Raw genomic sequence first — 25,446 nt, 5'->3', positions numbered from 1 at the left:
GCCAAATACCAATATCATCTGAAAAAGAGAAAAGATGAGGCTCGGATTCTGATTATAATACACTGCTCCCGTCATCTTCTGTCCAATCTCTCTGTTCTTTTGCCCATTGTAACCTTTCATTTTTATTTGAGAGTTTCAGATACAACTTTTTCTTTGAAACACTGTCTCTAAGACCAGGATTTCAAAAAATGATAATTTAATTAAAAAAAGGTACCAAATTCTATTAAAAACATGAAAATGTTTTTGGGTGTCCAGACTGTTGACTGGTACCTGTAGTGTAATATACAGGGTGAACCAAAATGAAGTACCACATTTTTGAAGGACATTGCGTGAGGTAGAGGCAGTTGAGTGGGTTGGGGTGGGGGTCCTTTGATAGGTGATCCCTTGTAAATTGTCAGTCAGCGACATGCCTTGCTCCGGTGCGCACCATGTTTTCGCTGTTGAAGCCTTTCTTCAAAAACAACAAATCCATCATCTGTACACAACAGGCCTTCCGAACGCACTTCAGCATTCCTCCTAATCAGTGATGTCTCAAATCTGAAAACAATTTTTCAGTGGGTTGCTAAATTTAGACAGATGGGTTTAACATTGAACAGGAAATCTCCAGGCCGTTCTCGGACTGTACGAACACACGAAAACATCCAAGCTGTAATTAATTTTGTAGTCTCCTAGATGTTCAGTGCGCATTCTTCTGCCTTAGGCCCTTCCAACACGTCTTTGAGGAGGATTTTGCATGAGGACCTTAATTTCCATCCAAACAAAATGATGGTAAGTGCAGGAACTCTGTAGAGAGCTGTACAGCGTGGTCCAGATCTAACTATGCAATTATTGCATTGCATTGCATAGTTAGATCTGGTTCACCCTATAGCGAGTTCTGCGCAAACATTCTGCAAACCGCCATCATCATGTGCAGCAACGAGGCACATTTCCATTTGAATGGTTAAGTAAATAAGTAAGACTTTCGCTATTGGGCTGAAACCAACCCTTATGTACTTCATCAATGACCCCTGCAAAGTGAGCGTGTTACAGTTTGGTGTACCATTAGAGAATTTCGCATTGTAGGTCCTTACTTTTTTGAGGTCACCGTCACTTCAGAGCGTTACATTGAAATGTGGGACCAACTGGAAAAAATGAATGTGGTGGATGCTTGGTTTCAACAGGATGGAGCAACGGCTCATATGGCGTGGAGATCCATGCAAGTTTTGCAGGAGATATTTCCGGGGAAGCTGATCTCCCTGCACGGCGATATCGGATGGCCTTCACATTCTCCTGATCTTGCTTTGTGAGATTTCTTCTTGTGGGGCTCTCTCAAGTCAAAGGTATGCACACACCGACCTCAAAACCTTGAAGCCCTCAAGGATGCTATTCCCCTTGAAATGGCCAAACAAGTCATGCGAGAGTTCAGAAATCATCTCGAAGAGTATATTGCTAATGAAGGCCACCACCTTGAAGACATCATTTTTAAAACAAAGTGAAAAAAATCTATTTTGTATACCCTTTCTTGTGTCGTAATGAAATTTATTTTATCTTGTAGCATTTTTGTAGAATAAACGTTTGAAATGTGGTATTTCTTTTTGGCTCACCCTGTATATATCCATATTACTAACCGAGAATGGTAAACCGGATGGCATGGACGCAGGGACACGGCGATGGGACCATGAGACGTACTGCGCAGGCGCGTACAGCGCGCGTCTCATAAACCGCACGCGAAGTCTTATCCACCGCGCATGAAGGAGTCACGGCCCAAAAACGAAAAAGCTCAACTGACGTGAATGAGTAATGAAGCAACAACGCGCCCATGGCTAACGACTACTGACACAGCCACACAAATAAGAGGACTCTGCGCTGCAGCCCAGATTCAAACGGAAGAGGCTATGGAGGCCCCACAGGTCCAGAAAGTACGGAAGACGCAGGCTTCACCGCCATATTGTGAGTGGCACTACTGCGGAGTGAAGGCACAGGCATCACCGCCATATTGTGAGTGGCACCACTACGGAGTGAAGTAAACACGCGTCTGAAACTGCGGAAGCAAAGCAGGCACGGGTTCAAAACAAACGAGCTCGACTGACGCATATACAAACAATGTATTTCAGGATGCTCAACGCCGGGGGTAGGCAAGCGAAGCGAGCAGGGGGCAGAGCCCCCTTGTATTATTTCTAATCTCCTGTGTTATTTCTGTCATTTTGTGGTTGTCAGTACATCTATTGCTTGCTCTCTGCTCATGGACTGCTTGTTCTTGTGTAGTTGCTATTCAAGTGTCGGTTACTCCTAAGTCTCGACACTATGTACAAGTTTTCTTGAGATTCTCCTATTACACTTAGATAGGGCCTTGTAGGAGAGGAAAAACTAAAGGACTTTGTCTGGTTGTGCAGGAATAGTTGGCATTCACAGCAGTCGATTAAAACATTTGGAAAGTAGATTTCAAATCCAAACCTTAATATGCAGATATAGATGCACATGTATGTTTGGTCTGCAATAAAGTTAAAAGTAAAACTATTCTTAATTCTCAAATTACACATTAAGGAAAACAGATAAAATATTTCAAACTCTTAAGAAAATACAGTGGAACCTCGAGATACGATCACCTCTGTATACGAGAAATTCAAAATACGAGGAAAGTATGAGCGAAAAATTCAGATCTAAATGCGAGCATTGGCTCGCGAAACGAGCCACGAGCCAGGCTGTGGGTATAGCTCGCGGCTTAGCGAGGGGGCGTGGTAGCAGTTGCGAGCCGCGATCTGCGGTGTCTGCATTTCTCACTTAAGTGCACAGGTGGGAAACTGCCCACATCCATGATTGTTCCTGTGGCTGATGGGCTGCAGCTGCCATGTCCTCCCCGCATATATAGAGAAGCGCTAGCCGGTTAAGGGGGAGAAGAAGTAAAAGAAAAGAGAGGAGAGAGAACGGAGGTTGAGGCAGGCAGGCGGTCGGTCGGTCGGTGCGGGAGAGCAAGCGAGTGCAGGCTCGCGTGTAGCTGAACAGTGAGCTGAACAGGCGAGCCAAACAGCTGAAGCAGGACGGTGTAGAGAAGGTCAGCTGCATTAAGAGTGTCTCGCCTGTTGCAGAGCCCGCAGGTGAGACGCTAACAGAGAAGAAGCACCGGGGATTGTCATCTGTTTTTTAAAGACGGCATCCTTTTGACGTTTTAACCTCGTGTTAAAGGATTGTTATTCTTGTGTATTTTAAACCTCCACTTCACAACTGTTTTAAGGATTATTTATTTAAAGATTTATTAAATGCTCTACTGCACTTTGGACACCTGTTTTGATTCTTTTAATAATCAGTTATATTATTTACCAGTGTTATTTATTAAAGGTAGACTACAGTATATATAATTTATCAGTGTTATTTGTTAGGAAAATTGATTTTTATGTTAATATATTTGGGGTGCGGAACGGATTAACTGGATTTCCATTATTTTCAATGGGGAAGTTTGTTCTAGATACGAGAAATTCGCTATACAAGCTCAGTGCTGGAACGAATTAAACTTGTATCTAGAGGTTCCACTGTAGTACTAATCACAAAGTTGCAATAATGAAATTGGTCACTAGATGGCACCATTGTTACTAAAGGCACTATCAAAAAGTGTTTTACAGAGTTAATGAAATTATAAGCATAACAATTATAAACATTATTAATAAATTGAACATTCTTAGTTAATAGTGTCTTATAAGACCTGTATAGACTATTAAAGTTCTCAAAATATATTAGCATTACTTTCCCATTCTATATTATTTTACTTCAACAAGGAGATTACTCACTGGCTCTTAGATAAACATATATACGTGAACAATTTAATTCAAATAAATGAACAGCACTTATATTGCTTTGTTTGATGCACACTATTTCTATGGAACTCTATAATCATTTAAACTTCAACATAACACTTTAAACAGATACTGAGGAAAAGGAAGCACACTTTCTCTTTTCTTTCCTGCTACCCATAATTCTTTGCTCTGCAGAAGGCAGTGTCTAAGTCTGTCCTCCTGATGTCTCACCTCCACCTCTCAGTCAGGCCTGAACAATGATTCAAGCTCAAATGCTCCTTAACCCCCTAAGTCTCTTTTTGTAACTTCTGGGTCCTGAAAATTTTTAATATAGACTTTCTTTGACTGAATTGACTCTAGAGACAAAGCACTGCATGGGAGTTTTTTTTTAATGCAACACTGAAAGTTTTAATATTAAGCATATTGTCTTGGAGCTTGGATGTATTGTGTGCCTTATGTGCTGCGGACATTAAGACTGAAATCCCCACAAACCTTAAAATTCACAAATTGCCATCACAAATTGACCCATTTGTGGGCAAAGAAAAAGAAAGTTTGAAAAATGCCAAAAATCAGAGCGCACACGCAAGTCCAAGTCCACATAATGCAAGACTATAACCATTAACGTCATGTGTACAAAGCTTGGGGGGCAAACTAAGTCAAACACAACAGTATTAAGATACTTCATCCATTTGTTGTTTACCTCATTCTAGTTAAAATTGGATTTATAATTTGCATGTAAAAGTGCATTTTGGTCGGCACAAGCTAATCAAAGATATATACAACCAATTGTTCATATTCAGTATCTGGTTTTATTTTTGCTTGTGTTTATTAGGAAGTTCCTAAAGGTTTCCAACAACATAAAATTATATTTCCAGTCCCATATACCTCTCTATATATAAAATCCAACGCCTGACTGTCTGTCTGTCTATATGTCTGTCCGCTTTTCACAAGAGAAATACTTAACGGATTTAGATCTGTTTCTTTTATAATTTATAATTTGCTTGAATATTCCGGTTGATTTTGTGACTTCTCTCATTGCATTAAGTATCATAGTTTGTTTGCGGGAGCGATATATTTGCACTAATCCAAGACAGAGGCTGCTGGCCAAGAGGAAGGGGAAGCGTGATGTCAGGAGTGAGGAGCTGGGCGGAGCCATCCTCACTCACACGCCAGTGTACTCTGGCCACGTGTTGAAGTGTACCTCCCCCCCCCCCCCCTTTAGTTAGTGATACCTGTTTGTTCATTGATTTTTAAAATTTGTCCAGTTTCACTACTATTCGGGCGGAGCCATGGGGGACAGCTAGTGTATATATATTATATACACTAAAAATAAGGAGTATAATTAGACCAAGAGATAAAACCAGACCCTCCACCAGGGGCACCTGTAATAGAAATTTACTTCAAATTAAAACAAAACATATATCACCAATTCAGAAAGAAACATGTAGTTTTAAATGCTGCTTATTGAACATTCACTCTCTTGGCAGTAAAGCTGTTTTGGTAAATGATATTATATTAAGTACTAAATCTGATATGTGTCTTCTCACTGAAACCTGGCTTAGTAAATGTGACACTGTCCCCCTAGCTGAGGCGTCACCAGATGGCTACTCGTTCCTTCATAAGTCTAGAGATTTTGGTCGAGGAGGGGGCCTTGGAATAATTCATTGTAACAAAATGCAAATCACTTTTAAAAATTTAGGCAACTTTACATCCTTTGAGGCATTCATTTTAAATATTAAAACAGATTCCAACACAATTATAGTGCTAGTCTACAGACCACCAGGGCCATATTCATTGTTCATGACTGAATTTAGCAACCTTCTATCTGATTTGGCTATAAATTATGATCACGTAGTACTGATGGGGGATTTTAATGTACGTACACATTGATGTGGAAACTGGCACTTTTAGCAAATGTTTTACTTATTTTTTAAATTCAGTAGGATTTTGTCAGATTGTCAAAGGTCCAACTCATAAGCATAACCACACATTAGATTTAATTATAACTTACAAAGTTGAAATTCAAAATTTAAATATTACTCCATTAAATGAAGTTATTTCTGATCACACTTAATTACATTTGATTTAGTCCTGCCCTTGCCAACGCCCTCACAGATTAAAACAAAAACAGTGCGACATCTAGGTTGTAATTCTGCTTCAAAATTTATAGATACTTTTGAGCAAATCGAGGGTAATTGTGGAAAACCATTTAGGTCAGTTAACATCACATTATAATGTGACCTTGAGAGATGCTCTGGACACAGTGGCTCCCCTTAAAACAAAAGTGATCAAAGCACATAGAAACTCTCCCTGGTTTAAAATGAAAACACTCGAGCTCTTACATTAGACTGTCGAACACTGGAGCGCAGATGGAGAACAACAAAGCTACATGTCTTTCAAATTGCAAAAATATAAAAAAGCACTCTTTAAAGCTCACTCAGAATACTATTCTACAATAATAGATAGCAATAATAAAAATCCTCGGGTACTGTTTAGAACAGTGGCTAAATTAACAAATGGGAATTCAGATCTACAGTGCAAAATACCAACAGATATTAGCAGTACAGACTTTATGAACTTCTTCAATGAGAAAATCCATCCATCCATTATCCAACCCGCTATATCCTAACTACAGGGTCATGGGGGTCTGCTGGAGCCAATCCCAGCCAACACAGGGCGCAAGGCAGGAAACAAACCCTGGGCCGGGCGCCAGCCCACCGCAGGGCGCACACACACAAAGGACAATTTAGAATTGCCAATGCACCTAACCTGCATGTGTTTGGACTGTGGGAGGAAACCGGAGTACCCGGAGGAAACCCACACACACATGGGGAGAACATGCAAACTCCATGCAGGGAGGACCTGGGAAGCGAACCCGGGTCTCCTAACGGCGAGGCAGCAGCACTACCCACTGCGCCACCCATTCAATGAGAAAATAAAAAATATACGATCCCAGATCTCTGCATCACAGTACAAACCAAATACTAGCTTAGCAGACCCTGTCTCACATTGCATTCAGCACTTTAGTAATTTTAATCCTGTAACTGAGCAGGAAGTCTTAACTTTAATTTCTAAAATGAAACCCACTACTTGTTTCCTAGATCCAATGCCAACAAAACTAGTAAAAAGTGCAATGAATGTTCTTGCAGCGCCTATCCTAAACATTATCAATGGTTCATTATTGCATGGCACAGTACCTGATACACTAAAAGTGTCAGTCATTAAACCATTACTTTAAAAGTCAGACCTAAACTAACACATACTAAATAATTATAGGCCTATTTCAAATTTACCGTTTCTCTCTAAAATACTAGAAAAAGTAGTCGGCAATCGGCTTCAGTCACACCTTATGCATTACAATTTATTTGAGAAACTCCAGTCTGGTTTCCGCACTGGTCATAGTACAGAAACGGCACTAACGCAGGTTGTAAACGACATTCTGATATCCTCTGATGAAGGAAACTCCACTGTAATTATGTTGTTAGACTTAAGCCCAGCATTTGACACCATTGACCATTCTATTTTACTGCACAGGCTAGAAAATGATGTTGGGCTTACAGGCATTGTAAGCTTACAGGCATACCTTACATTTAGATCAAATGAAGTTTCTCCGATGTTGTCTTTAATTAGTTGTGTTAGTGAATTAAAGGAGTGGATGGATGAGAACTACCTATCTTTAAACACAGATAAAACAAAGATGTTAATTGTTGGAGGGAATGACGCTGATCAAACAATATTTTGTCATCATTTAGCTCAGTTGGAATCACCATTAATTATACTAAATCAGCCCACAATCTAGGAGTTATCTTTGACTCTAGCATGTCATTTAAAGTGCATATTACAAAGTTGTCCAAATCATGTTTCTTCCATCTTAAAAATGTTGAGAAATTAAGGCCATTTCTAAATAAACAGGATTCTGAGAAATTAATTAATGCATTTATTTCTAGTAGGATTGACTGCTGCAATGCTGTGTTCACTGGACGTTCAAACTGTTCTTTATACAGTCTCCAGTTAATCCAAAACGCTGCTGCAAGAATTATTACAAGAACAAGAAAATACAAACACATAACTCCAGTTCTTAAATCCTTACACTGGCTCCCGGTTAAGTTTAGGGCAGATTTCAAAATCCTCCTTTTAACATATAAAGCATTAAATGGCCAAGGTCCGGCTTACTTGTCTGAACTTATCATGACTTACAAACCAGAGTGCACATTAAGATCTCAAGATGCTGGTCTGCTTATGATTCCAAGGATTAATAAAATAACAATGGGAGGTTGAGCTTTTAGTTACAGGGCCTCTAAACTGTGGAATGGTCTGCCTGCTACTATAAGAGATGCCCCTTCAGTCTCAGCTTTTAAATCTCGGCTGAAGACTCACTACTTCAGTTTAGCATATCCTGACTAGAGCTGCTGATTAACTGTACAGACTGCATATCTGTTGTTAGTCATTAGCACTTAAGCATAAGTAACATGGTATTTATAATTGGATACTAACCCTCACCTATTCTGTTTCTCTTCTCAGTACTCAAATGTGGCACTTGGTGCCACGGCCCACCTGCCAAATTATTTTGCCTGCCTAAGGTAAGGTTATCCCCGATGGAGTATCGCAGGAATCGTGGGGTAGATACAACAACAAAATATTTATTTATATAGCACATTTTCATACAAATAATGTAGCTCAAAGTGCTTTACATGATGAGAAAGAGAAAAAAGACAAAGTAAGAATTAAAATAAGGGAACACTAAGTAACATAGAATAAAAGTAAGGTCCAATGGCCAGGGAGGACAGAAAAAAAAAAAAAAAACTCCAGACGGCTGGTGAAAAAATAAAATCTGCAGGGGTTCCAGGCCATGAGACCGCCCAGCCCCCTCTAGGCATTCTACCTAACATAAATGATCAGTCCTCATTGTATTCAGGGTTCTCATGGAAGGACTTAATGATGACGGTCACATGGACTCCTGACCTTTAATCCATCAATGTAGGGACATCATGGTGCTTTGAATAGGTCACAGGTGTCGAACTCCAGTCCTGGAGGGCCGTAGTGGCTGCAGGTTTTCATTCTAACCATCATCTTCATTAGTGACCAGTTTTTGCTGCTAATTAACTTTTTTTACCTTAGTTTTAATAAACCTGACTCAGGTCCCTTTGTTGTTTCTTTTTATTTAATTAGTAGCCAAACAATAATGAGACACAAAACAAGCCACCACATGACCAGCTCATCTGTGTCCATCTCACAATATTTGAAAATAAAGAAAGGTGAAGTTCTCAGTAAGGTTGATCTCTCAGGTCACCAAAACATTTTGACAATGTTCTTAGAAAAAAAAATCAACAGTTTTGTAAATGTCTGCTGTGGCAGAACGAGAGCAGCAACAAGCTGTGGAATTAAATAGCGGGTTTAATTAACAGCAAGAATTGGCTTCTCATTAAGAAAGTGGTCGGAGTGAAATTGGTTGGAGTTTGAAGCCCTGATTTAGCTGGTCATTTGCTGGCTCGTTTCACGTCTCATTTCTGTTTGGCTGTCATTTAATGAAGAAAAGATTACACTTTACACTACCTGCTAACATGCTTAGAATCCATTGTTATATTATTCATTATTTATTTCAACTGCTTTTTCTTTGTCTCCATCTTTTTTTCCCCTACCTCTGTCATGATGCCTGCCATTGGCACCATTGCACTGTAATAATGATGGGCATTACTATCCACTTCACTGATTTGCTCATTTCAAATAATCCATTTCATTTGAATCACTATTGGGGTCAAGGGTGAGCAACAGAAAATTATTTTTTGGCCATCCTACCCTGTGGGGGTCCACATGAACCATGTAATGTTAGAAAACAACAAGTAATTCTTAGAAATAATTTTGTTATAAGATCCAGTTTTGTGAAACTATAATACAATGTAAGTTGTTAAAAGTATTTTTTTTTATTTCTAAAATATGTATTCCTGCGGTGGGTTGGCACCCTGCCCGGGATTGGTTCCTGCCTTGTGCCCTGTGTTGGCTGGGATTGGCTCCAGCAGAACCCCTAGACCCTGTGTTCGGATTCAGCAGGTTGGAAAATGGATGGAAAATATGCATTTTTATTCTGTTGATGTATAATAGTCTCGAAAAATGAATTGTAAAAATAATGCAATGAATACATTTTAATATAAACATGCATTATGAATTTCTTTATTGCACCTGAATGGTGAATGTGAAAATCATAAATTGGAAAGAATCCTGTGACTTTTTCTAGTTTTTGGCTAATGACTCAGTCAGAGCTCACAAAAATCACAAGTGAATGAGAGTAATGGGAATCGTGAGTCAGACTGGCAGGACTTGCACATGCACTTTAAATTCTACCCGCAAAACAACAAAAAAAAAAATGCTTGTGACATTATTCATGCTTCCAAGCACTATTTTTGAGCATAGCCGAATAAAGTTTCCCATGCTCGCAATTCGATTCAAGAGACTTACAAACTCATCTGCAAAAATTCCCATTACCGCAGTCCAAGAATGACTGCTTCTGTGGCAATATGGACAGTTCAATCACCAAGAAAGTACGATGACGACATGAAACAAAGGTGATACTTATACCCCACTTATGTAGAAAGGCTTAGGCAGCTGCACTTACTTTAACTGTGGAGTCTGCTTTGGGGGAGCTGCTCCAGGTGCTTGCTGAGATAACGTTTGTCCTTGAGCCGCCGTCTGGGCCTGCTGCTGTGGAAATCCACCTGGCTTGTAGGTCTGACTTGGAGATGTTCCAGCTGACTTTGCCTGCTGAGGTGAACCTGGAGATTTTTGCTGTGGAGGAACTTGTTGGGCATTTTGCAGCTGAGTCTGAGAACCTGAAGTGGGACGAGGACTTCCTGTGAAATGCATGGAGAATTCATTCTTTACACTCTGGTATTACTAAATGAATCAAAATATATTAACTTTGCTCTTCTGATCCTTACTTGCAAGTCCCTTAATACCCAAGGGGCATTTTTCCATTGTTTGTGTAACATTAAATTGAAGTTTCATTCTAAAACACACTTCCGTGGAAGAGCTCAGCCAGATAAACAGTAATTACGAACATTATATTGCTACTAGACATGCAACATGAAAACACAGCATAATGTTGAAACGTAAAGAAACGTCATGAAACAAATAAAAATATACAAATTACAGCATGGTCCCCTCGGGATGATGTTTAGACTGGTGGGTTATCTAATCTGAGTAGCACTGAGAGTAGCTGCTTATACTGCCATGGCATGGGAAGGTGAAAATATGGTCCTGTCGCGACTGATTTACATTAAAACAAATGGTGTCAATTCATTTTTTTTAAAAATAGGATGCATTTTTGTTATTTAAACAGATAAAGACCATTTTTATTTCAACAGTGAAAATCACTTCTCTACCAACAGTATCCCATAAAATATGCAGAAGTCTGAGGTACTTCTTCTAGTTCAACAAACTGTACAAATTTAAATTTTAACACACACTCCATTGCAAATGGTAGCCTATAAATTACCAATCAATAAAAGGTTACAAGTTTCAGCTGCCTATAAAAATGAATCCTAACAAAAGTATAATCTGACATTTTAGAAGGCCTCAAGTGCATGGATGCGGATCATGAGGCCAATGACGAAGAACAATCAACTGAGCAAAACCATTGTGGTGATTGTGTGTTAAGCTTATCCATAGCTGCTTGAATTTGGTCATTTAATGGCCTCTTTTTTAAGTTTTTTGCCTGGAAACCAAAGTGATTCCAAACAGCAGAAGTTACATTTGGCATTGAAATAATATCCACTGTCCATGTCATTCCTCTTTACTAATCTGAACTAAAGTCACAAATGGGGCTGGATCCAAAGACACTGCAGCTTTGACTAATTGCAGAATCTGTCCAATTATTGCTCTGAACATCTTCATCCAATTCAATTTCAGAAAGTTTGCGGAGTGTGTCACATAGCGTTGGTGACACATGTCGGTTGTTTTGTGTAATAGTATTCAGTTACACGCACATTCTTTATACAACTTGTTGCACACGGGCACTTGGGGTGCATCTCACAGGCTCTATCAAAATAGGACAATTGGCAACAGGGCAAGGGTGAAATTGATTGCAAACCACCTCTTCTCTTCCCTGCAGACCACAGGACAAGTACAAGCTTAGCTTGAATTATGGACACTAAGAAATATGCTGATAATAATAACAAAAACATTCACTATGAGATAACTATTAGAAACTGAAGTAAAGTAACATTAAATTTTCAAACCTGCCTAGTCCAATTTACAGGTGCAGAGGCCAAAGCCTATCTTGGGAGCCTTATGGACGAATGTTGCTGCTCTAACAATTTGAAATCTGCACCTATTTGTTGTCCATGTGGAGTCTGTCTGTTCTCGCCAATCTGCGTGCATTTTCCAACCACATAACGCAAAGATGCCCAAGTTAGGTGAATTGGCGATTCCAAATGGACTCTGGGAAATTGTCAGTAAGAATGTGTGCACAAGAGTGGGACCTGCAACATACACATGTAATGTAGTGTATCAGCTGTACCTGTAGCTCAATCATAAATTATGATAAAGTGGTCCGAAGAATGACCAGTCAGGGAAAAAAAAAAACCAAACAGTATTACAACAGTTTAACTTGATTGGCACTTTACACATACCTTGAGGCGTTGGTTTGGTTTGGACAGACTGCCCAGCTTGAGGACCTGGTCCGGGCTGAGGGTATGACTGAGACTTAACTGGCTGGGGCTGCATCTGCTGGGGCTGGAAAACAAACAACAAAATATTTAAGAGATAATGGGGTATTCTTTGAATTGGGAACCAAAGAGAGATGCTGCACACAGTTTGAATGCATTTCAAATCTCATTTGCACCATAGATGACATTTATTTATTAGCCCACCTTCAAAATTTGCCAAATTTCCAAAATTAATATACTGTACTGTACATACAGTGAAATAAGTGAAATTCTTTCTAGCATGGGTTAATCAACCTGCAAAACATCTCCACTCTAAGGTATTATGATTAGAAGAACTACTTTACCTTGAAACTTCCCTTTTCCTTCCCTGACAAAATCTCAGAACGCATTTGTATTCAGGTTTATAATGGAAGAACAGACACTTGGTAACTTTCCCATTCATTAAATGTTTTTTTCTTTTTTCATTCATTGTGTACTAAAATGTCAGGTTATCATTTCCTAACCCACTTAATTCAGACCAGGCACGCAGGGGGCTGGAATCTATTTCAGCTAGCACAGGGCACAAGGAAGGAACAATCCCTGGGTAGGGTGCCAGCCCATCTCAGGGCGAACACAGACACACAGGGGCCAGTTTAGCATTGCTAATTCACCTAGCCTGCAAGCGTTTGGACAGTGGGAGAAAACTGGAGCACCCAGAGGAAACCCATGCAGACACAGGGAGAACATGCAAACTCTATGCAGGGAGGACCCGGGACATGAACCCTAGTCTCATTACTGTGCGGCAGCAGCGCTACCACTGCTACTCCATGTCACCCTGTAAACTAAAAGTAAACTGTGTCTTACATAAACTTTATTAAATTATGCATATGCAGAACTTGTTGTAAGAGAAAATGTTACAAGTTCCTGCCTCTTTAAATAGGACATCCTGACTTCATTTTTACCAGCATATTTAAATTAGAAAATGAGATCATATTTTAACTTTATATTTTGAACAAGAACAATAAAGATCTATTTAAGAACTAAAGTGAAACTTTTCCTAAAGTAAAGACACACTTAAACGTTAGCCATTTAATTATGCAGTATACTGTATATACACACATACACGATAGATTATCTGTGGGTTCAGTCACTTGTGGGCAGCATGGTGGCGCTGTAAGGAGACCTGGGTTCGCTTCCCGGGTCCTCCCTGTGTGGAGTTTGCATGTTCTCCCTGTGTCTGCGTGGGTTTCCTTCGGGTACTCTGGTTTTCTCCCACAGTCCAAAGGTTAGGTGCACTGGCGATTCTAAATTGTCCCTGGTGTATGGGTGTGTGCCCTGTGGTGGGCTGGCGCCCTGCCCGGGATTTGTTCCTGCCTTGCGCCCTGTGCTGGTTCCAGCAGACCTCCGTGACCCTGTGTTAGGATATACAGTAGTGGGTTTGGTAATAACTGACAATCACTTGTTTTATGTGGAACTATCTTTTTCTTTGTTTTTGAGCATGAAGCTTTCTGTCTATTTCCATTTCCCTCCTTCACATAACATAACTTAACATGACCTAGCGTGTTAAGTGAATTAGAATTTTCCATGTAAAATGCTTGAGTCATCAAATCCTTTGTAAAAAGCACACTAATGTAAATCTCCCAAAACTAAAAGATAACTTAAAAATAAGCTGTCTTTCCTAGACACAAATGCTTTCCCCCATGAAACTGGCATAAACCTGACATAATGACACAAGCACAGAATGACTGGAGGTTCAGTTTGGTTTACTTTGATAGAGAGGCTCGTTCACAAAGGCGTTTAAGTAGGTACAGTAGACTTCTGGTGGCCCTGGGTTGTGGACGCACCTTACCATAAAGCTCCATGTCTGAAGGGAGTCAAAAGATTTGAAGGACAACTACGGTATTTTTCAGGTCAAAGTGATTTTTTTTTGTAATCAGGGTATACAATACATTTATCTGGCACAGGTTGCTGGTCTTAAATGAAGCATTTTGTAATACATTTCTAAACATTCCCTGCCTGTTCTTGCAGTTTAAAATGGTGTCTATGGGGCTCTAGCCTAAACATGAAAGTAAAGTAAAAGCTTTAAAGCTTAATAAATATGTTGAATATGAAGTAGCAAAGGTTTTGGTTTTATAAAACATGTATTCCACATATCTAAGGTATGTTTGTAACAACAAAAACAAATCAGATGCAATGCATTTGATCGCAGATTCTTGGCATTACATTTCCTGCGGTAAAGATGTGCACCTTCTCTGTTTTCTATTCTCAGCAGCAGTCGCTTTCATATAACAGCACAAAATCCATCCATCCATCCATCCAGTTTCCAACCCGCTGAATCCGAACACAGGGTCACGGGGGTCTGCTGGAGCCAATCCCAGCCAACACAGGGCACAAGGCAGGAAATAATCCTGGGCAGGGTGCCAACCCACCGCAGACAGCACAAAATACCCCTCACAAATGACTTGCATACATTGTTTTAGAATATGTGTGCAATCTCAAGATCAACACATGAGAACATTCCTGCCACAACAACGGACATATTCTGTAAATCTGAAGGATTTTGCTTTCACATTTAGACCAGTAGATGCCATTTTTAAACTGAGTGAACAGATTTTGTAATTTTTTAATTTAGAAAAAATGCTTTGCTTTAGGGCGGCACGGTGGCGCAGTGGGTAGCGCTGCTGCCTCGCAGTTAGGAGACCTGGGTTTGCTTCCTGGGTCCTCCCTGCGTGGAGTTTGCATGTTCTCCCTGTGTCTGCGTGGGTTTCCTCCCACAGTCCACAAGACATGCAGGTTAGGTGCATTGGTGATTCTAAATTGTCCCTAGTGTGTGCTTGGTGTGTGTGTGTGTGTGCACGCCTTGCAGTGGGCTGGCGCCCTGTCCGGGGTTTGTTTCCTGCCTTGTGCCCTGTGTTGGCTGGGATTGGCTCCAGCAGACCCCCGTGACCCTGTAGTTAGGATACAGCGGGTTGGATAATGGATGAATGTTTTGCTTTAGAACACAGTTTCCGGTACAAAGTTCATAAATACCATGATTGTAAAAAAGGCAGCTTTGACTTGAGAAATACTCCACGTGTCCTTTTTATTCAGACACACACAATAGACTACACTGGACTGCTGCAGAAGACGCTCCATTTTAGCAAGTCATGTACTTCAAGCATCCACAATTTCTGCCGCTACAGTCAGCAGTGTGTGTAGCCATAAGAGCAGAAGATGAGCTTTATCAGAACTGTCTTGCCTGAAATTTGAAAGCAAACTACTGAATTGATCCAAAGAGATAACTAAGGACATCAAAATAACGTAGTGTCACCACTTTGCTTTCTAATATATGTTGAAAATTACTACAAATAATGTCCATTTACTCAAAAAATACATGGAGGAACTAACTACCCTGCAGTGAGCACTGACCACAGGCCTGCATCAACTTGTGATTAAGGTCGTTTTGAAATACTGTGAGTGCTCACCTCCAAGAATTAGTAAGTAATTACATTAAAACTTCACATTTTTTAAAAGCTTCTAACAAAAAGCATTTGTGTTTTATTTTGTGTTAAAAGTTAAAATGTTTCACTTTGAACTACAGGTTCTCTGTCTACCATAGCATGACTGGACTGATGTCTTCAGGATTCTGTTGATTTACACCCAGCCGTCAGCTTGAAAGTTAACCTCTGACATCATACACTTCACTTTATTTCATATCGTTTAATAAAGCTCTAAAAAATTGTATGGTATAAATTTTCTAAGCTTAGTGGATTTTTCACTCATTTTCACTGTTTTTAATTTCAACATAGGATTTTGTATGCTCTTTTGGTTGTCCCTGCTCGATGATCTAAGTGTGATGTGATGTTTAAACCTGTGTGGCTGAAAGTAAATGATTGTCCTGGAATGGTACTTCGACCATGATGGCACCATTCATTGTTTTACTATTATAATGCCTTGGTGAAGTTGAACAAAATCTCCATGGCAGGCCAGAATCACATATTTTCCACAAGCATACAATTTTAGTTTCTGTCGAGCACCACTTTGATTCTCTTTTACAAAAAGGAGATAAATTAGTTAATGAACACTTTATGTTGAATTTTGCAGTAAAGCAACCCACCTAAGCAGTTTCAAGGACTCAAAAAGAGAGGACAGTTCTTAATGTTGTCCAAAATAGAATAATGAATGGCATCCTACAGACACGCCAGCCACCCTACCTGAGAGAAATGACTACCAGCATGGCGCTGTTTGTAAATTACTTTCACACAGACCAGATGAAATCCTGAAAGTTGGCCAGGTCTACATGTATGGCATGTTCTTCTGGTATACTTGATAAATTTTTTATTGATAAAATGAAAATTAACAAGAAATGGTTTTTGGGCTATATAATAACAAAAAACACCCTCCCATCCCCACCTCTGCTGGTGCCCACCCCTGTAAGTTCATTGCCAAATCCTGATTTTCATGTTGCATTAGTTAATACCAGATGCTGGTATATTCACTTAACTTCTCTTGCTAGTATAAGTCATACCAAGAATGTGTACCATTACACCATTACAAGACTTTCTAAGCACACACACCTTCCTTTCAACACTCTGGTCTCCCATAATGCTGGAGGCAGTGTGGACCCAATATCGTAAATAGCCCACCAACCAACAACTCCACTCCTGTCATCATTTGAGTCGCAGCTTTACAGAACTATAATATATCTATAATATCAAAAAATCACACAAAGAGACAAATAGACTTTTTCATGTATGATATTTAGCAAGCTGTTCAGAGCAAACAGAAAGAATGTCATTTGACCAGCAATACCTGTCCTAAAGCCAACTGCTGCTGTGGAGATTTAGCGTCCATGAGGTGCTGCGTCATTCGTGTCACTACCAGGTCTGCTATCAGCTGTCGATCTTCTTCAATGTGTTCTCCAATCAATGGCATGGAACTGTCCATTACCTATAAAGAGAGAAAAAAATGAATCAGATGTGGACAGATCGTAGAAACAAGACAGGCTCGACCAATTGAGTGTCAGGCAAATTGTTGTAGTCACCTAAGTGAGAATATGAAGAAGTGGACAACGGAGTGTTACCAACTCAAAGCCAAGACAAGAATGAATAATTGTTTATCATGTCAGTGCAGCTCACAAAATTACCAATTGAACTATAAAAAAGGGCAGGGCAATCTTATGACAACCTTACAAAATTATCACAGTTTATAAGATTTGCATTATCTGATTGATTTTAAGTTAAAGAATTCTACATGCAAAGACTGGATGAAAACTCTAAACTTTTAACTTGCAACACTTTTAACATAGGAACTTTCAATAATATAATGAACACATTTTTTTCTATCTGCTTGCACTTTTTGGAACACATCCACTTCGAAACACTCGCAACAGACCTAGCAATGCTGCTGTCGGAACGAGTGCAGTATGTCCACAACTGAAGGCATCGAATCATGTGCAATGTTTGTAACCACTAATTTATCTGAGTAAATAGAATTTAAAGGAAATAACTGAGGTGTTGACTGAATTAAATAACACATTTCAAAGAAACAAATTAATCATTGAATTAAGTGTTTTAAAAATAATAATACCTAAAAAAAGTAAATAATAGTAAGTCACAATTCCACAACTTAGGAAGAAACAGTCAGAGCAAAATAGCCACACAGAGGAATGCTTGACCTTAATTTTTAAAAATTTTACTGAAACTGAAAGTTTTTATTATGTAAAATACAGAGAATTATGTAGAATACCAATTATTTTTGGTATAACCATATTAAAATCGGTGAAATACCACAGGTGAAGTCTTACAAAAGTAAGTATGATAACAGATTAACATTTTTATATCAGCTACATTGTTTTCTATATTTTTTTGGATTGCGACTAGAGATTGTCATGTTTTACCTAATTTTTCGCAATGAAATGAAAATACAGAGTATGCTGCCATTAAAATTCATATTTTCAAGATTATTTATACATCTTGTTTAAACAAAAGTATCTAAAAGGTAACAGTCAAGTCAGATTATGTACATCAGACATAGAAATAAATTTTCACCATCAATATACTGCCAAAGAGAACTGAAAGGCAGTGTTCAGAGAGCAAGGACCAGAAAATGAAACCTGTCAAAAAGCCTAACCAATTATGTAAACCAAAAAATCAATCCGAACCAGCATCAAGTCAAAAACCAAAAATCAATAGCAAAATGGTTAAAAACCAAAGTATTTGGGAATGCTAACCAAAAAAGAAATCACTCACGTGAATTTATAAGTCCTGTGGTGGATATTTACAGTGGGCACATAACCTAATCTGTACATTATTTGACTCTGACTCTCATAAATCTTCTAATGGCTTGGTTCCTTGTGACTACTCATACAGCAGATAGAGATTCATGGAGATGAGCACAAATGGCAGCGTCATGCATAGAAAGAGCACTAATGGCTGAGTAACAGCATTATGCATAGAAAGCAATGTGTTATGGCAATATGGAAGCTCTGAGAGTCCTGGTAGACTCAGTCTCATTCTTAACTAGGCAGTGAAACCATAAAATGGCAAATGGGATTTTTGGGTCAAGGGTTGCACATGTGCAGGCCTCTGTGCTGCTGTGGTCTTTATACAGCACTATAAAAAAGACATAACAGCACTAGAGGAAGTCCACAGAAGAGCTAGCGAACATGCTGAAGTACCGGCTATGAGTGATCAGGAAAGACTGAAGGTGCTGAATCTTTTCAACTTAGGAACGAAGAGTTTAAGAAGTGTGTAGTCATGTAAATATATAATGTAAACAAAGTAAATATAAAATCCAACCATCCATCCATTATCCAACCCTCCATATCCTAACTACAGGGTCATGGGGGTCTGCTGGAGCCAATCCCAGCCAACACAGGGCGCAAACCAGGAAACAAACCCTGGGCAGGGCACCAGCCCACCGCAGGGCGCACACACACTAAGGAGAATGTAGAATTGCCAATGCACCTAACCTGCATGTCTTTGGACTGTGGGAGGATAAGTGTAAAATGGATTAATCAAATAATATTCTAATAATTACTTTTCTAATTTTGGAATCTAAAATCATCCTTTTTTCATTCAAGTTTTTATTGAAAAGATTAAATTAAAAAAAGAAATAAAACAATAAAGAAACTGGACATATGCAATTACTAGATTAAAACACACCCAATGACTTCCATCCCCAACCCAACAACATTACACAGAAAAAGCAGATATGACTATAAGGAGCCTGTGACAAACTATGGTCTGCAGCAATGTTGAAAAAGAAAAAACAAGGAAGCCAAACTTTCGTTATCACTGGGCCACTCGTAAGGTTGGCGACCGAAACCTATTTTCTAATGTTGAGGCCAGGTGATCCATTAATCCACAACACCAAGAGCTAAAGAAAGATTTTAGAAAGATGACATTCAAGAGTCCACAGAGAAAGAAAGAGGGGGTTTCCAGCAAGAGGCCAGTGCCAGCTTGGCAGTGGTAGTACCAGGGAAAATGACCCTCAGCTGGAATGGTTTGAGAGAGACAGACAGCATGAGAGTGGCCATGTCCAGGAGAAGAAAAGTGAATGGTAAGAGAGGAATTTTAACCAAGGCCATCGAGAGATTGTAAGATGTGGATCCTTAGGTTTAGTGCTGGAGAGTCACCATAGTTTCATGTTTTTACTCCAACCCATTTTTTAAATGAGAAGCCAATTATTGCTGCTCAATAATTTGTGCTTCACTTTAATTAACTCACTTGTTAAGATTCCAAACGCTTATTGCGTTCTATTGGTCTTAACCAGCTGCCTTCACTTTTTTAATTACAAAAGAACTAGCAGATCACCATCTAACCAGTTCCCATTTGCACTAGTGTGTTTCCCATGAAAATATATGGAAATAAATGGCAGTGACTAAGTGAGTGACTAAGAAATACTAACTAAAAAACACCTGCAGCCAACACGGCCCTCCAGGATCAAACTTGGGGACCACTGGTCTAAGATAAAAGACCCATAGGAAGTAACAGAGGGACAGTTTGAAAATGCAGTATGTGAAAGAAAATTCGGGGAACATTTAGGGTGGAGAAGTTAAAAAAAGGGGCCAGAGGACAGACTCATTGCAAAATGTTTATTAGAGAAAAGATATAAGCGGACAAAATTAAAGTAAGTATGCTGTTGATTGGGTTTTCTGGGAGACAGAGTGGTCTTCTTAAGGAAAATATTGTACAATAAGGTGATTGAACAATGAGGATGAGTTGCTATGCCATGATGAATACAAAGACAGGGGCTCATAGGAAATTGAGCAGTGCAGAAAATCAAGCAGCAAGTGTTCTTTTATTTGACAAGAATAAATAAGAAAGACACAAAGTGGATGAGGAAGAAGTGGGGAGGAAAACAACACTTCGTACGTTATAAGAACTGATCTCAGTTGAAGATTACTGAAGACACCTCCCATTGTGTTAATACCTAAATTTGATCAAGGTGGAAAGAAGATGGGGAGTCCACTGACATGCAGAGCTTCATTAAGAAATATGGGGCTATGTAAGTACCAACTGGGGATGGAACATAAGTGCTGCCCAGTTCCATGTTTCAAAAGCAAAAGGTATAAAAGGACTAATGTTAGGTAGAAGACTAAAGAGAGTGTCTGTGTAGTATGTAGAGAATGGGGTGAAGGTACCATACAGTATGTTCAGTGGGAAGCAAAAAAAGGAGGATTGGCAGCAGTGATAGGCCGTCTCCAGATAAGCCCAAGAGTACAGGCACAGTGATAGTCCCCAGTCTGGAGCCGAGACTTGTCTTGGATTAGTCTACAATATTTAACACAGAGTTTCTTGCCATTCTTGAGGTGTCACCCATTGCAGAGTTGCACTTGGGCCCGAATTTGGGAAATTAAGGTGGTTTGTCATGTGGTGGGTGTATCAGTGCAACCTAAGAAAGTGGTAAAGGAAGGATCCGACTTCAGACCAATATTAAGTTATGAGGAGAAGAGGAGGACTACTGATCTTGAGAAAATTTATATGAGGAACAACATTGTTTTAATAATGGCCAAATATGGGCTTCTAGACATGCACCTTTCTTTGGAAATCAAACATGATTTATCTCTTTTTGACTTTGCTAAATCACTTCAATGGCTTTAATCCTCCCCAGATGCACATCCTATAACCTAAATGTCACCTTAACCTCAATAACAGTACAGTGGTCATTGTTTCGTCTTAGGTCACTGTTATATAGTGTAAACAAGTACACTGAAAACTACCTTCAAGACCTTAGGTATTAGACAGAATGTGTCTTTAAACACCTACTTAGGAATGATCCAAAAAGAAAGTGTTGCATTTACAGTGTAAAATATCGATTAACATTCATGTTCTGTCATTTATTATTGAGTATGCGAGGCTGGATAGTACTAAAAGCTGAAGAAAAGCCAGAACTAGTGCTCTGCCATACAGTAGGTGTCAGGCTTACTGGGAAAACAGGAGACATACTACAGCCTGGGAAAACAGGAGACATACTACAGCCAAAGGAGTATCATCTGTACTCCTGCAAGGCTTCTAAGGGAATAAATGCTATATTTTAGGATTGATGTTTTATTTGTCTGAGATTCACTTAATCAAATTCTATCAAATATATGTCATACTGGCAATAAACTATAAAGAAACACTAGAGTCAATCATGCTCTGGCAATTTACTGCCAAGCCCAGCCACAGAATCACTTCAAAAGATAGAATTTGTGGATAAATAAAGTATTTAAAATCAAATCAAATAGAAACTATGAGGCCTTGATGCCACCAATTTGTTGTGACTCCTGCTGACCTTTCACTCCACTGCATCCTTGAGACCTGATCAGTGCCTAAAACGCTGCTATGGTAACTTATTAAGTTATTATTTGTGAATTTCCCCTTGGGATTAATAAAGTATCTATCTATCTATCTATCTATCTATCTATCTATCTATCTATCTATCTATCTATCTATCTATCTATCTATCTATCTATCTATCTATCTATCTATCTATCTATCTATCTATCTATCAGCTGTTGTTTCTCCCTTATGTACAGCATCCTGCTGGCCTGAAGGTGTTCTGTGCACTCCCAGTGACATCTTTTTAGTCACATTCACTTCCCACCCTCTGGCATGTTGAAGCTCTGCCCAGGTTCCTGTACCCTTTTCTATTTGTTTCTCCTTGTAGTCCATGTGGGGTCCTTCCTGGTCATGTGTCAGTCAGGTGACACCTTTTGCTTTGTCAACACCTTATTATAGTACAGCTTTACGGTGAGGTTTGAGATTAGCTCATGTCAAGGGAAGGAAAATTAGATCAAAAGGCTGTACTATCCTGTATATCAAACATGCCCACTTTAAGTCACACATTGTTCTGCCACCACTCTCAGTTAAGATCTGTGTTCACTACGAATTCTTTTCACAATGTATTAAAAAAGGTTTTTGGGTAGCAGTCAAGAGTTGTCTGGTAATTTAATGTAACAACCTGTCAACTTGCCATTAGGGGGCAACATCATACTGCAGTGGCCTCCAGTTCAGCCATTTGAAAAATAAATGTAGCATTAACAAGTGCTTTGCACACAGAAGTGTCAATTCGTTTTTATTTTTAAAAAACATAAAAAAAAAATTATGAACATGATCCTCAGTGGATACTGTATTAAGGTCCTAAAAGCAAACCTGACTGCACTTTTATTAGAAAGGACAAAACCTGTAACAGAAGGACATTTCAAACCACTAGAGAAAACATGGGAAGCTGCATTCTATTGCAGTGTTGTTCACTTCCACAATTTGTTAACCACTTGGGTCTCCCTTCCAACACATCTTCTGCAGATAAATGAACTGGTCAGTACTCTTCAATCACCAGTCAGCGAGTTACACTGAAGGAGGAAGGTCATCTACTATGACAGGTTCTAACCTTCTGCAATCCTAAAGTTGGATAAAGTTGGTTTTGAATTTGGACTGACACATTACTTCATGGCAGACAGCAAAAGTAACCTACAGTTCAGCTAAGAAGAGATGCCACAAAAATTCAGACAGGGAATAAATTAGATGTTTTTTCTCTTGGGACGGCATGCGGTCAGGTTTCTTTACCATTCCTTAGCCTTTCATTTAGGGTTCAAACCTGAACTCCCCCACTACCTGGACAGCCCCCATTCAAGAGAGACGAGATGAACTTCTGGTGGTTCAACAGCAGAGAATCTGAATGGCAGTGTAGCCTAATAGATAAAGAGAGTGGCAAGCATGTGGATTCATGTCATTCAATAAGGTGTTTAAAGGGCAGTCACACTAAAATGTGCTGTTGAAAACTTTATGAAGTTTATTTTGTAAAGTAATAGACCAATTAAACTTGTTTTTAGGTCTTTTTGTTTAGGTCATTCATTTTATTTGTTCCTTTGACAAAGGTAGGCGCGGGGTGGTGGTAGGCTGAAGCTACTCCTAGTGTGGCAAGAAAATTAACAGTGTTGTGTTCCGACACCTAAGCAAATGCATTTTTATACATGGGTGTGAATGGATCTAGACTTGTTTTTTTATTTTAATTGTAAAAACATATGAGAGCAGGTTAATTTTAAGTTTTTATTGAATGAAGTGGGAAGTCCTGTTTAAGAAGATGCAACTTACAGACCAAATTTTGGCTTCAATTATGATAATCTTGTCTAGCGCATTTCTTCAAACTATCCCCTCTAACAACCCCTGACAATCAGACATGGCTAAATATAAAAGTAGTAACTGATAAAAGTTCACAATACAAAAAACAAAATTACATTACTATTTAAGAATGTCCCTGTCACTGACTGTGTGGATATTAGCCTGAGCTGTCATGGATCTTCTCTGGGTGCTCCTCCTTCCTCCAGATCTCAAAAACTTATATGTTAGTTCAGTTGGTGTCTTTAAAAAAATGCTGGGTGCCACATAATGGAATTGCATCTTGGCTTTTGTCAAGCAACTAAAAACTTCTGGATAAGTCTGGTTCAGCACAACTCTTTAGCAAAATAGGTGGTTTTGAAAAATGGAATAATGGATAGAGGTTCAAGAAGAACAGAAACTGATCATCAACAGTAATTTTCTGGGTTTAGGTAGGTTTGTCGGCTGTCCCACTCTCCACAATTCTCTGCATCCTTTGGGATGTGGCCCATTATTTTCATGTTACTTGGCAGCCTTCTTGACTTCATCCCCTACACCCCCATCTTGATGCACCTGTTCATCCAACCATCCCCGTTATAAAACATAACACCTATCACCTCCACATCTTCCTCTTAACTTGGAGTTTGTCCTCGTCTCCCTCAGTTACACTCCACATATCCACATGACAAACAATGCTGCACATCTTCTCTCTGACACACTAACACCGAGTACTTTCAGTCAACAAATTATTCAGCAACAGTGTGTCAGGAAATGCTTCATACCAACAGCAACATGTCTGTATAATGCCTCACTGTGGCTGTAACTGCATGGGCAGAGGTTTTTCTTTCTTTTCAATTTTCTTCATTTTAAGTCATTCTGGAGGGTGTTCATACACCATAGTTTGTGTGTGTGTGTGCGTGTATACAGTGGATTTTCTGATCATGCTTACCTTGTGTTAAGGATTCTGTTTATCCATCCATCCATTTTCCAACCCGCTGAATCCGAACACAGGGTCACGGGGGTCTGCTGGAGCCAATCCCAGCTAACACAGGGCACAAGGGCAGGAACCAATCCCAGGCAGGGTGCCAACCCACCGCAGGACACACACAAACACACCCACACACCAAGCACACACTAGGGCCAATTTAGGATCGCCAATCCACCTAACCTGCATGTCTTTGGACTGTGGGAGGAAACCCACACAGACACGGGGAGAACATGCAAACTCCACGCAGGGAGGACCCGGGAAGCGAACTCAGGTCTCCTAACTGCGAGGCAGCAGCGCTACCACTGCGCCACTGTGCCGCCCTGGATTCTGTTTATTGGGTTTCATTTTCTTGTCTTGTTTGCCTAAGATCTGAGCCTATTTTTACTCTGTTGAGATTATCCTTGCATTTTTCTAAAGATTTTCTGTTTGCTCCTTTAACACAAGCCAAAGTTTATGGTCATCCCTCCTCTTGTGTGGGCTTCCGTTAT

At 39.5% G+C, this 25,446-nt stretch overlaps 2 protein-coding genes across 2 annotated transcripts in view; one reads left to right on the top strand and one right to left on the bottom strand.

Moving 5' to 3' along the window:
• The window catches only part of LOC114654698 (synapsin-3-like), a 749,936-nt gene that overhangs the window by 4,981 nt on the left and 719,509 nt on the right, over positions 1 to 25,446 (bottom strand). The window contains exons 11-13 of the mRNA XM_028805409.2: positions 17,198 to 17,335; positions 12,392 to 12,494; positions 10,378 to 10,612 (exon numbers count right to left, since the gene is read on the bottom strand). Of these exons, the coding sequence (XP_028661242.2) occupies positions 10,378 to 10,612; positions 12,392 to 12,494; positions 17,198 to 17,335 (476 nt within the window). The remainder of the gene's footprint in view (positions 1 to 10,377; positions 10,613 to 12,391; positions 12,495 to 17,197; positions 17,336 to 25,446) is intronic.
• LOC114654705 (metalloproteinase inhibitor 3-like) overlaps positions 1 to 25,446 on the top strand; it is a 756,439-nt gene that overhangs the window by 371,413 nt on the left and 359,580 nt on the right. The window lies entirely within an intron of this gene.

This window comes from Erpetoichthys calabaricus, chromosome 1 (assembly GCF_900747795.2).
Source record: "Erpetoichthys calabaricus chromosome 1, fErpCal1.3, whole genome shotgun sequence".
NCBI lineage: Eukaryota > Metazoa > Chordata > Cladistia > Polypteriformes > Polypteridae > Erpetoichthys > Erpetoichthys calabaricus.
The sequence above is the reverse complement of the archived record's forward strand: the minus strand, read 5'-3'. Positions and strand labels throughout refer to the sequence as shown.